The sequence below is a fragment of the Sabethes cyaneus genome, chromosome 2, assembly GCF_943734655.1.
Source record: "Sabethes cyaneus chromosome 2, idSabCyanKW18_F2, whole genome shotgun sequence".
In the NCBI taxonomy this organism is placed as follows: domain Eukaryota; kingdom Metazoa; phylum Arthropoda; class Insecta; order Diptera; family Culicidae; genus Sabethes; species Sabethes cyaneus.
Window position 1 is genome coordinate 51,700,603 of NC_071354.1, and position 13,987 is coordinate 51,714,589.

Here is a 13,987-nt window from a genome sequence, read left to right on the forward strand (position 1 = left end):
GGTAAATTCATATGCACATACACAGTACACACACATACACAGAAACTCACGATAACACACGGTTCCGATTCAAGCGCACCGTTTTCATGTTCCATTAGCGATCGGACGGAACGCCGGTTGTGCAGTCCGACAGTTCCTGATTCCAGTGAAATATCGACTCAAAACGTGAACGGATCCTGATACGATGGGAGCTACGCTGGGGGACGCTGTTCTCAATATATCTGAGCCCTGGGCTATAATATGCAATTTCATCCAGTTCCTGCTGCCTCGTACCGAAGGACGAAATGATCGCACCGAGAGCACACATGTGGAACCGGATGAATTTCTTCCCAGTTTATGGTGCAATCTATCCGGTGTGCGGCACCGACGACGGACGACGCCGACGGTCGGACGGCAGCCAGCGTTGCACACATGTGCTTTGACATCCGAACCCAGACGGGTTTGCTACGGTTTGCTTGCTTGCTTGCTTGGCAGGATTGCGACTCGCTGTGCCGTAAACATAACCAGAACCGTCTGCATCGGATGACGAAAAGGGGCCCACGGGGATCGATCCGGAGCTCATTTTCATTTGGCAATAGCAGCGACGACTAGGAGTTATGATATTTGATAAAACTGATTGCCGAGTCGTACGCCGACCGAGTTGGGACTGAACTGGGTGGGTGCAATGTTCAATGGTTGAAACCGCCTGGGTTTTCATTTTGTTTATCTTGTTTTTTTTTTATTTGAATTCGATCTCTACTTTTATAGCCTCAATCAGTTTTAAATACTTTTTTTTTATTTTCACTACTTTGAGCGTGTTACAGAAAATTCACAACTAATTTCGGATTTCGACTGTTCACTTCAAATAATAATTATAGTAATTACGAATGCTCATAAAGAAAACATAATTCCTAAACAATGGCCACAGTGTACACGATTGTGAATTCTTTCAATGTTGTAACTGCCACAACAACGCAAGCAATAACTTTGACCTTTTTTTTGTCGGAAGTGCTCAGATCTTACCAACTTCGGAGTAGACAACGGAGCGCCATTTCGGTAATAAAAAAAATTTGATTTCCATCGAAAGCGGGACGCTCTTAACAGGAATTGTCGCCAGAAAGTTATGGCCACGCGAATTCGTCAGTTGGTGGTGGTGAAGTTCAACCGCCCCGTACGCTTCCTTTCAAATCTCCTTCCATATCCGAACGATAACGCGTTGCCAGTTGCCACAAGCTTGCATCTCTCGTCGAATGTTGAGAGGTTGCTCGTTTTATAGCAAATGCGATAAACTTTTTATGCGTTTGAATTCCGTGCATCCTTAAGGCTTTTTTTTCTGCTTTCGACCCTAGAAATGGCGATAACGCAGGGTGGTGGTTCGGTGGTAGTATGAACCAACTACGGTTTATTATTGTTCGAGCTCAGTCATTCCTCTGGCAGTGCATACTTTTGAACGAACCAGATCTAGGGCAGTTAAATCATGTTTATGGATTATGAAATACGTACTTTTTGGCGAAACAAAAAATGCAAACCAAAATGTTTATGGTGGAGGAAAGGAACATTCTGTATAGTATGTATGGAATGCTAGATTCTCGTATAAATTGTGTTTTTAGTAGCGATTGCTTCATATTTTGCGCTGAGATCGTGCTTTGTTCTCGACGATAAAAATAAAACTGCTGAGTCCATTGCACTATGTAAATATGCAGGGAGCTTAAATGTTAATCTGATTTTTGAACAATACAGCAAAACTTGTTTGAAACAAATGTTGTTTGTAGAAAAGTAAAGCTCCTACTGATGTTAACCGGTGACGACTTTTCCGTTTCCCTCCGTAGACAAATGACAGGGTGCTCGGGTACTCTGCTGATTATTATACTCAAATGACGATAAAAAACCACGTAATATTCTGCAAACTTATAGGTTCCGACAAAAACTAAAAACAATAAGCAACCGAGTCTACTTTCCGTTGCTTTCGAAACAAGTTCTGAAAATCACAAAGAAACTCGAAATCACAAAGAAACTCTGTCGATCAATTATTCTAAAAAACGAATAACGCTTTATTTCGCTATCTGAAAATAGATTAAAAACACCATCTACCAAAAATAATAATTTAAATAATATTCGAATAACACTTGAAAATAAAGTTGTTTTGTTCAACGTTTGCCTGAAGCTACAGTTAGACGGCGCTAGGTAGAGACTTGAGATGGCCAGAGCTACTCATAGTTACCTTCCCCATTTCATACCCCATTCACATTCTACTCTCCTCTATATAGAAAAATAAAAATCTTCATGAAAATTACGCCACATTTTATATTGAAATCAGAAATCAGTCACTTTCTCCATGGCCTTCCGGAAATAACTCGACGGCCACAGAGTAGACATCTTCACTCTGATGAATAACAGACAGACAGACAGAAAGATTGAACTGACATAATAGATAGACAGACTGGAGAGACAATCAGACCGGAGAGACAGACAGGTCTGATAGACCTGACAAATTGTAAGACCAGACAGACGGACGGACAGACAGACAGACAGACAGACAGACAGACGGGACAGTGAGAATGGATAGACCAACTGAATAGACAGACAGACAGGACACACAAAAGGACCGGAAAGACAGGCAGATCGGAAAGTTAGACAGACCGGGTAGACAGACAAAGTGGACAGAAAGACCGGTGAGACAAATTGGTTAGACAGACCGAAAGTTTGCTTAGCCAGACTGGACGAACAAACAGTTTGGACAGACAGACAGAGCAGACAGACAGACAGACCGGAGGAAAAACTGACCGCACAGATAGATAGATCGCAGAAAGACAGATCGGACAGACAAACTGATCAGATAGACAGAAAAACCGGTCAGACTGGCAAAATGGACAGACATACGGACCAGATAGACAAAAAGATAGACAGATAGACTAGAAAACGGACCTGTTTGTCCGGTCGGACAGACTAAAAAAACAGATTGACCAGACAATTAGAAAGACCGAACCGACAGGCAGAATGAACAGACAGACGGGCATACCGAACAACTAGTTATACTGGAGAGACACACAGACTGACAGACAGACCGGATAGACAAAAAGACTGGACAGAGAGACCGAACAGACATACCAAAAAGACAAACTGATCAGACAGGCAGGACGGCCGGGCAGACAGACAAAATGGAGAGACAGTTTGAACAGAGAGACCGGAACTACAGATAGACAGACAAGACAGACTGGAAACAAACAGACCGGAAAGATAGACAGATCATGTAAACAGACACAACAGACAGACATACTGGTTCTACAGATTGGATAGACAAACGTAAAGAGTAGATAAGTAGACTGCAAGGGTAGAGCTATCGGTCAGATAGACTATCTGGACAGACAGACAAACCGGGCAGACAGAAAGACTGGACAGATAGGAAGATCGGACAGAAAGACAAACCGGGAAGAAAGACTGACCACACAGGAAGACCAAATAGACTAACTGGATAGGCAGACAGGCCTAATAGACTGTATAGACAAACAAACCGAATAGACAAGACAAAAAGACCGGACAGATAGAGCGGAAAGACAGACAGACAGACCGAACAGACAGGCATACCAAATAAAGACTGGCCGCAGATAGACAGATCCGACAGGCAGACCAACGAGACCCGGAAACCAGATAGATAGGTAAAATGGAAACATACATCCGACAGATACACAGTCGGCATAGACTAAATAACCGGGCAGACAATCAGAAAGACCGCAAAAAAAAAGACTGGACAGACAGACCGAAATAACAGACTGTCCCAACAGACAGATAGAAGTGACAGGAAACAGACTGACAAAATGACATACATTATGGACTTAAGTAACACTTGCATGTTTTTTAGAAAATATTCAGAAAACAGTGGTATTTAAATCATAAATAAACTTGGAGAAGCTTGAAAGATGACGTGCCAACGCTCAAGCCACGTTACTGTTTAGATTGATATTATGAGATATTGACTGCCCCACTCTTCTGAATCAACTGCATTTATATACTCCTGAACGACTCCGACAAGTTTTGTGTCAAACAAGATGTTATAGAAACGTTGTATTTCTAACACCGAAGTTTTCATCCACAATGACAAGTTAAACCGCGTCACTTTGAAATATTCCACAAACATGTTTTTTAGTTCCGCCCTTTGCGATTTGTAAAAAATTAATGCGAGAAGATTCGCAAAATAAACGCCGGCCCAAGTAAATTCGCACTACCGGAATTTCACCCAAATTGCAAATATGTTGCACTAAAAAACATATTTCAGTTTTCTTAGCTCATATTTTAACACTAATTTCATTCCGAAAGTTCGATTTGACAAATAGATCGCCAATGTGATGTTCTGCCGTTCGCCACCTCACACAACTCATTGACGCTGATTCCATTTACGCGGCAAGCTGTCAACCGGCTTTCTCCGGCTGTCAATCCGACTTTCTCTCTCTGTGCCGGTTATAACGCTACCGGCAATTACCCAAACAATGTGTCATTAACACACCGGACAGACTGGTAAAATGGACTTACAAACAGACCAGAGAGATAAAAAGACCGTAAGACAAATAGATGAGACAGAAATTAAGACTGTAGAATTTACCGATAGACAGAAAGACTGGAAAACTAACCGGACAGACAGACAGCCCGGAAAGACAAACTGGCCAGACAGATAGAAAGACCCGACGCACAGACGGACAGATCGGACAAATAGCCAGACTGGAGACACAGACTGACAAACAGACCGGAAGGACAGATTGACCGGACAGACAACAAGACTGGACAGACTGACAAAATGAACAGACATATCGAACAGGGAGACCGCAAATACAGACAGACAGATCTGATAGATAACCAGAGCAGAGAGAGAGACTGATCGCAGAGGCAGACAAACAGACTGTACAGTTAACTAGACTGGACAGAAACATAGACTTGAAAGACTGACCGGACAGACGGGTAAAATGGACAGACAGACCGAACAAACAGAATGGACAGACAGTATGAGAAGATAAACTGAGCAGGACCGACCTTTCAAAAGCGTGTTTGACCGCAGCGGATCAATTTTGACGTAGGACAACGTCTTACGGGAAGATTTGGGATAGGGTGTCTTTCCAAAAAATCTTTCTCGAAAAGTGGTCAGGGTTTGAGCGCTAACAGCTTAGCGGTTTCCCGATCGATTTTCAATATTCTTACACTAATCGATCGGAGAATCTTCTAAAAATTGACCCAAACGAAGAAAAGTGTGGATTCTTGATGTTGAATTATTGAAAAATTGAAAATAACGAACCTATGTTTAATCAGAATTCTCACTTCGAGATTGGTTGTTGGAAATGACGTCATCAAAGTGTTATTGCGTTTTCACGCTTCGGCTTATAATTCAGTCAATTTTCAATAGATTTTCAAGATATTTACACCAATTGATCGGAAAATCGAATTGGAAAATATAGAAAACTATTGATTTTCAATGCAGCAACCTGAGCGGTGCCGCAGATAATAATCGTCACATTGAAAAATTGTCTGCCGTGAACAAGTGATAGCAATTAAAACCAAGTTAGCACCAAATTAAACACTATTAACCGAAACAAATGGGCAGGAAAACGCATTAAAGCCGAATGTTTTGTTTTAATAATTATTGCTGGCCCAATAAATTTTATTATGCTCAGCGGAGAACAACAATCTTCATGTAAGCAGTATTAGTATTAGCACTTTTACTGACATCTTTTGCATCTTCATATAAGAATTTGTTCATTCTTAGAAGAACGGTTTTCGGTAAATGATAAATCCTAGGAAACTTGAAACTTAAGGTTTTTCACTAGGTTTTCTTTAGCAACACAAATCCATCCATCACCAATGCTACAGTGATACGTAGTGTAAGTTTTCTTTGGCAGCAAAAGGTGTACGGCTCACTAGAAACTTTGTTCTTCTGTTCAGACTGAAATTAAAATGCTCTAGTTTGTTCAACGTAGACGATGGAATGATGGACCATGAAAAATAGGCGGCACCTATTCTTATCGCTTGCTCTGGTATATAACACGAGGTAAGCCGGCGAAAAGCATTATTCAAACGCTAGCTGAGCTACTGCCAACATCTTATCGGCACGTCTGGACGCGGCAAAGGAGGAAGCATCAAGGGCAAGCGAACGTCACGCTCGAGTCGTGCACGTCTGCAGTTCTCGGTCGGTCGTATTCATCGTTCGAATAATTAGCTGCGGAAGTGCTTGAGTTGGCAGGAAATCAGGGGTTGACAGGAGGAAGAGTTTATTATATTTGCTTGCCCAGTTAAAACCATAATAACACAGGCAACGAGGGAAAAGTTGAATTTTTCGCCGTTGCGGACGACCAAATGACGGAAATAAGTTTTCTGGGGTTTCTTCCAAACCGTCTGCAGCTTGTAAATGCTTTATTATCAGTGTTCTTTTGCAAGCCGCAGAAAAGTTTTGCGCAAAAATTTCAGCTTTTTGAAAACTCGCGTGTACCGTCTATCGATTACCAGGGAAAAAGCACAATTCAACGTAGAAACAGATCATGAAAAGTTATTTACTGTTTGGTTTAGTGTGACTTCGATTCGTTTTAATAAAATAGATTCAATCAAATCATGGAAACAACTCCGAAATCGGTTGAGGATTGAACGTATAAAATGGTAAACCTTACGTATGTAGCATGCTTACATGATTAATCGTATTATTACATACATGGATACATCACTTTTGCGGTCGTGTCTTGAGCACAACCCCTCTGATTTTTATGCAATTTGTTTACTTATCGCAAAAATATCGACTGATTAGATTAAAAACTGTGAATTACCAGGTTACACTATTTTAAAAAAAGAAAATTATAATTCATAGAGAAGATGAGACTCCGTGGACCTGAAACTGGATTTGAAATTAGATATAAAAGTCGACTTATTAGATTAAAATTAGTACCTGAGTTTAGATTTCAAATTGGAATTAAATTGCATTTAAATTTGTATCAATGAACCACAAATTAAACAGAAATTTGGTTTTTGAATTGCACTCAAATTTGTACTAGAATCCGAATTAAAATCAAACATAAAATAACATTTGACATGGTTCATGAAATAAGACCTAAGTTGAATTTGAAATTTGATACGAAAGCTCACTTGAAATTAGATATACAATCAGCCATAAAACTGAATTTGAAATTTCACATTCAAGATGGACTGTCACATGAAATAGGACTTAAAATTGAGAGAAATTGGATTTGAAATAAGACGTGAAATTGAGCTTGAAATTGTAATGTAATTTTACCTCAATTGGACATTGAATTAGACTCTACATCGGTTTAAAATTTAATGTAATATTATACTTAGTTTTGTACCAATTTGGACTTGAAGTTTTACTTCAAATTGAATTAGAGGTTGGGCTTTAAACTGAACTCTTAATTGGATTTGAAATTTGATTTGAGAATAAATCAGAAAGAGAAACAGAATCCGAGTTGAGAAAATGGACCAGAAAGGCCGGAAAGACAGACAGACAGAGAGTCGGGACGGACATACTCAGACAAACAAAGCGGACAGGCAGAGTGGACAGACAAACCAGAAAAGTTTGCTTGGCTTAAGGTGAAATTAGCAGTCATCGATTCTGCCAATTTCAAAAGCAGTTTTTTTGTTTGAAATAAAAATTCTGTTTATAAAAATATATTCGCTGTGTTCAGATTGGCAAGAGGAATGCAGTATTTACATTTTTACAAACAGTACCCCGCTTTTGGGCCCAAGAACTGCTTTCGAAATTGGGCTCTCCGACGAAAAATCAATGATTGCTAATTTCCCGTTAAGAGTCATGAATTTTTAAAATAAACAATATCCGAAAAAATTGGCAAATTTCTTTAATAGTTTTGGGAGATAATAGCAGAGAATCGTTTAAATACATTTTATGTAGGTCCATCTTACATTTTATGTAAATGTGCAAATTTTAAAAACAAATCTGGATCCTTCGATCGAAACATATATGATGGATTAGAAGATTTCCCGAAGACATTGCATCATATTTTATCTCATTAAATATTTATTATTTTCTTTGAGTAAGAGAAGCACTTGTCTTTTGTTTAAAACACGACTTTTTTGTTAAAAATGTCTAATTTTGGATTATTTTCATATTATGTTTTTCTTATATGTCAATGGCTAAAGCTCCAAACCCAAGGCATACGAGTTTGACAACGTTACGAAAATGAAAACCCATGTAAAACTGCCAAATTATCACAATGTATCCAATATCCTACGCATTGTGCTTGGGCCTCAAGTTGGCTGTTCCAGCATGTCAAATTCAGTCAGAACCCTTCGGCTTATAAAACTTCAAACAGGAATTCATGTTTATATAATACATATTTATTCAAATCCAAAGCAACCAACAACTAAAATGTTTCCCCATCTCTCGTCTCTGCTTGCAGGTTTCTTCACCAGCCAACGCATCACACTGGCAGCCACTTCCGGCAGCGATGGCTCAGCAGACCAAAGCCTCCGCTCGCTAGATGACAGCGAACTCGCTCTGCTTGGCATCCACCGGCAGAATTCGGCCAGCTCAGACAAAGCTCGCGGCCCGTTTCACCCCAATACCCACTCCGGCGGAGTGTCTTCACCGACAACCCACGAAATTCCCTTCACGTCCGGTCAGGGCAGCACTAGGATAAACAATAATCGTAAAATTAATTTAGTGTCTTACACAGCGAGTATAGATAATATTTTGAACAACCTCGAAGACAAGAATGATGATGACGCCGACGACGGTGACGTCGTTGTCGTCGATCGGCGCTTCGAGTTTGGCGACCATCGGATCGTCGCCGCGAGTGCCAAACCATACCAGCAGCGGAACCACGAGGCAAACGTGCGATCCGACAAAGCTGCCCAGCCGGCACGGCACCGGCTGTTAGTTAATCAAATTGTCCAAAAATACTATCCCAACCAGCGTCGCCACCGGCGGTCCATGCTGCTGCGCCGATCGGCCCGGAGCATCCAGACCGGCCCGGAATCCAGCGAACCGAAGCCAAAGTCGGATGCAGCTATTGTGTCCTCCTCTTTCTCCTCTCGCGCCACACTATCTCCCAATTCTATTTCTACGACTACACCACCGCCAACCGTCTCCGCTGCCCACCAGCGGACACGTATCGAACCTGTTGTACATGAACCTTCCAACCAGATGAGTAGTAGTAATTATAACCAAAACAGTGAATACGACAAACCAGAAAAGAATGGGAAGATGGCTGTGACTGATATTATTAGGAGTAATAATAGTGAACATTATTTTGCTAGCAACTTGACGCTCGCTAATGTCGAGCATTCATCATCGGATAACAACAGAGAGAGGGCGGGGATAGGATCCGGGAGCTTGCCACTGGCTCGAAAGCAAGATGCTGCTGTACCGGAAGTCGAGCATCGAGCGGAAACCGACTTGGTGAGGACGGACGTGGCATTGGGTGAAGATAGTACCACCCACCAGCGTCTGCCAGATCCGGAGACTAATACATCAGCGCAGAGCAACGCCGTTATGGCAACACAAACAGTGACAACGACAGTCAACGGAAGAGCAGCAGAAGCGGTTCCATCGGGGGTGAATGCCGTTGTAGAACGAACAATAACACCACGGGAACATTTGCCGCAAAATAGCTACAGTGCTATTAACGTCGACAGTTTCAATTTGCTCGACGTTGGCGTTCACGTCAGCAACAGCAGCAGCGAACGGATGACAGTGGTGGCCGATGGTGCGGATTCCTCTTCGACGCACACCGGCTCCAAACCGATGCAGCACGAAATACGAACCAGTAATAACATATTTGCTGGTGAAAACTTTGACGAGCAAATTATTTTCCTCAACGGTGGCGATTTGCTGGAAGCCAGTCCGGAGCAGTACGACATGCGCCAGTTCGGCAAGGTGGAGCGGGACATCGGGATGAGCGACTTGAGAAATATCAACTCGTTCCTCGGCGACGAACCGATTGCACTACCGTTGCGGCCCATTATTCGGGGTCCGACGGACGATCACACCGAGGACAATGTGGTCGTCATCTATGCCGAGCAGCATGAAACGGTTACGTTGGCCTGCGAAGTGGACGCCGACATCACTTCCAGCGTATGGCTTAAGGATGGCCAGATGGTGCACATCATGGACAAAAAGTCACGAACCGATGACGTTCGGTTTGTGCGGGAATCACACGGTGGCATTACCATTCGCAACGTGATGCTGGAGGACGACGGCGTGTGGCAGTGCGAGGCGGAAAATGCCCGGGGCTTCTTCTTCAATGGGCGGCCCATCAAGCTGGTTGTGCTGGGTAAGTAGGATCCACCACCATGGGAGTCCCGAGCTGGAATGCGACCTATTAGCAGCGCTGGTTGTCGTTTGCCGGTATCGGAGCTTTTGTTTCCGGTTCGGTTACACTGTTATTGGAGAACAACCAGCTGCGAAGTGGATATGTGCGTGGTACACTGCTCGGGCGGATGTTAATCAGATGAGCTTAATATTTTAAAATGAGATTACGGTTTTGACATTTAACCGGGACATAAACTGTGAAGCTTCGTTTAATTTTTTCCTATCGATAGCAATTTAATGCCATATGTCAGTGGGTAACGTAATCATTTTCAACGGATGTTTTTATTTTTAAATTGTTTCATGCTGATGCTGATACCTGACCCTGCGACGCACTTTAGTTCTATACAGTGTTTAACTAGTACCTACCTAGAAATTAAAAAAAACTATATTGGATTTATATTACAGTAGTAGTAATTGTTTGAGTCTTCGTACTTAACGATTTTTAAGAATGGAAAAATATGTTTTTAACAATTTTATGTTTTTAAAATTCAATCTATTTTGATTGCAATCAGTTTGTGTTCAGTCTTTTACACGTCGACCTAGTATAGATGTAGCAATTAATGGCGTGCCCCACTTTTACTTTAAAATTGTAATATAAAAGAAAATAATTTCTGTAATCCAGAAGTCCGCATCGAATAACGAAAAAAATTCAAATAATTTTAATAGAATACTATCAGCAATAGTAGATGAATTAATTGAATAGTTCAAAGGGAATAATATGAATATCCCCGAATAATGCTGGTTAATCGTTCATAATCGTTCGCGTAATCGAATTAAGAAACAGAAATATTCGAATATTTTTATTCGAATACTACTAGCACGCAAACTTCAATTAATCGATTAGTGCAGACAATGCTCACCGGTTAATCGCTAGTCGAATAATTAAAAAATACAGACATCACTATTCGTTATTTAATCGGCCATTGTTTTTGCGATAAGTGAATTATATGCGCAAAAATAGTACCAGTTTCAAATCCAGTTTAGATTAAATATTAAGGCTTGTTTCAACCCTAATTTAAGCTTAATTTCAAGGTGAAATTTAATTCTAATTTCATACACAATTCAACACAGATTTAAAGTCCAATTTTAATTCTAGTTTCAAGTAAATCTCCAAATACAATTTCAAGTGCAAGTTGCATCCAATTTATATTAAACTTCAAGTCCAATTTCAGTTCCTACTTTAAGTTCAATTTCAAATTCAATTTCAAGTTCATTACCTAATTGCCAAATTTCAAGTCAAATTGCGAATTAGATTTTAAATTCAACTTCAAGCACAATTTCAAGGACGATTTCATATCCAATTTTAAATCCCTCCAAATTTAATATCAAGTCCGATTAACTGTCCGATTAAATCTCGTTTCAAGACTTATTTTAAAACTAATTTATATTATTTTTTATAACGAAACTTCTTTACATTCCACGGAGGGGACAATAGTAGAAAGCAATGATACAAAGATGTTGATAGGATTTAAACAGAATAGGGCCAGGTAGGAAGGAGTAAAACGGAAAACTACGTAAGGGAGGGTCATTGACGCAACGCCTAAGAAGTTTTTATCCAAGCTGGGGGAACTGGAACACAGGCCATGTGGATCACAGGTATTGATGAATCTTTGAACCACAGCGGATTGGACAAAAAGGGGACTATACAACCCCCTTATTCAGTGTGCAATGTATTTCAAACTCCACCAATACTGCCCAAGCAACAATGTGAGTTTTATTGTACTCTTGTGGTGGTCTTCAAGACCATTTTTGGTCTTAAATACCATCATAAGAGTGTAATAAAACCCAAATTGTTACTTGGGTGGCAGGTTATTTTTAAACACCAATTGTGCCTCTTTCGCTGTATATTGCAGACAAACCTTTTCTAATTTTCCGCTCTTTCTTTTCCACGTCCGATCCCATTCTGTACGGATCCTGTCAACATCTTAGTTCCATTACTTACTTCTAACGGAGTGCACCGTTGAATGTAAAAAAAACACCGTTATAAAAATTATTCATATGCCTGACCTCACCACAAGGTCAATGGTCAAGACAAAAACAAATAATAATTGGTCATTTTATATTCTTTTTTTTTTTGTAAGATTATAGTCACTTTAACAGCTTATGTCATTCGTGACTTCTGCGGGGTTGGGATTTGAACCCGAGTCCGCGGCGTGAGAGGCGTGAATGCTAACCACTACGCCGGGACTGACCCCTCATTTTATATTCATTTTTAATCTTAAGTGCAACTTTATGTAAACTTATGATTTTTTTTTTTATGTGTCCATGTCCGCCGGTCCGGCAGAACAAAGGGATGAAATCAGAGATCTCCACTGCTGACGGTTACCCGCCATGGCTTTTACCTGTCGCCAGGACAGGTTCTCGTCTACAGCCCGGATGTCGTTGGCTAAGCTCCGTCGCCATGAGCCTCTGGGTCTGCCTCTTCTACGCTGTCCTTGTGGATTCCAGTCGAGTGCTGCTCTGCAAACCTCGTTCGCTCCTTTCCTCAAGGTGTGTCCGATCCACTTCCACCTACGCTCACGAATTTCTGTGGCTATCGGCCGTTGATGACACCGACGATGGAGTTCCTCATTGGATATCCAATTATCAGGCCACCAGGCACGAATAATATATCGCAGGCACCGGTTAATGAATACCTGCAGTTTTTGCGTTGTCTCCGCTGAGACGCACCACGTTTCGCAGGCATACAGCAGTACGGATTTAACGTTTGAATTAAAGATTCGGGTTTTCGTACGTAGAGTGATCTGGTTTGAGCGCCAAATGTTTCGCAGACCTGCAAAGGCACCCCTGGCCTTCCTGATCCGTGTGGCTATACCACCATCGGGCGTTGTTTGGCTACCAAGATATTGAAAGACGGCTACCTGCTCAACTTGTTGTCCCGCTACTGTAAAGTTGGTGGAATTGTCAGTGTTCACTACCATAGACTTAGTTTTCGCTACATTGACTGTGAGACCTGCTGCCTGGGAGCTCTCGGAGAGGTCGTCTAACTTGCTCTGCATATCGTTTCGGCGTTGTGCGAGCAAGACAATGTCGTCGGCTAGGTCGAGGTCAACTTATGATGGGCAACACCAAAAAAAATCTTAAAATTAGATTCTGTCACTAGGAAACTTTTTGAAATATTTGAAATTGTTTGTCAATGTCTAATCTTATGATGATTAAATTTTCAGGATAACATTTTTTGATGTTCCTGACTTATTACCGAAAAATTCGGTTTTCCTGAATATTTCCCTAATTCAAAAATTCATACCTCATGAACCAAACAGCATAGATCAGCAATAGTAAAAATGTAGCTGAATTTTCTTAAAATATTCACCATAGAGGCACAGAGGCAGTCCAGCTCCTGCTGTTTTCTTTAAAAAAAAATAATGGAAAAATGAGACAAATGGTGGAAAATGGAAAAGAGTCTGAAGAAAAACATATCAAAAGAAAAAGTTGATGAGAGAGAGAAACAAAGCAAAATGAGAGGAAAGAAAGAAAAACGGTAATGAAAACGAGGAAAACGAAGAAGAAAATGGACAGAAAAGGAGGAAAAAAGAGAAATTACGGAAGCATGAAAAACGAGAAAGAAGAAAAAAATGAGAGAAAACATGATAACGGAAGAGAAATGAAAAACAGAACGAGAATGAAGGCAAAGTCTTGGGTTTAAACGTTTTCTTTCTAAGACTTGACCCTTCTTCTTTATCGAAAGACTTCGCA

At 40.9% G+C, this 13,987-nt stretch overlaps 1 protein-coding gene across 1 annotated transcript in view; it reads left to right on the top strand.

Moving 5' to 3' along the window:
• LOC128735417 (uncharacterized) overlaps positions 1–13,987 on the top strand; it is a 129,988-nt gene that overhangs the window by 51,910 nt on the left and 64,091 nt on the right. Inside the window, exon 2 of the mRNA XM_053829904.1 lies at positions 8,379–10,253. Within this exon, the coding sequence (XP_053685879.1) occupies positions 8,379–10,253 (1,875 nt within the window). The remainder of the gene's footprint in view (positions 1–8,378; positions 10,254–13,987) is intronic.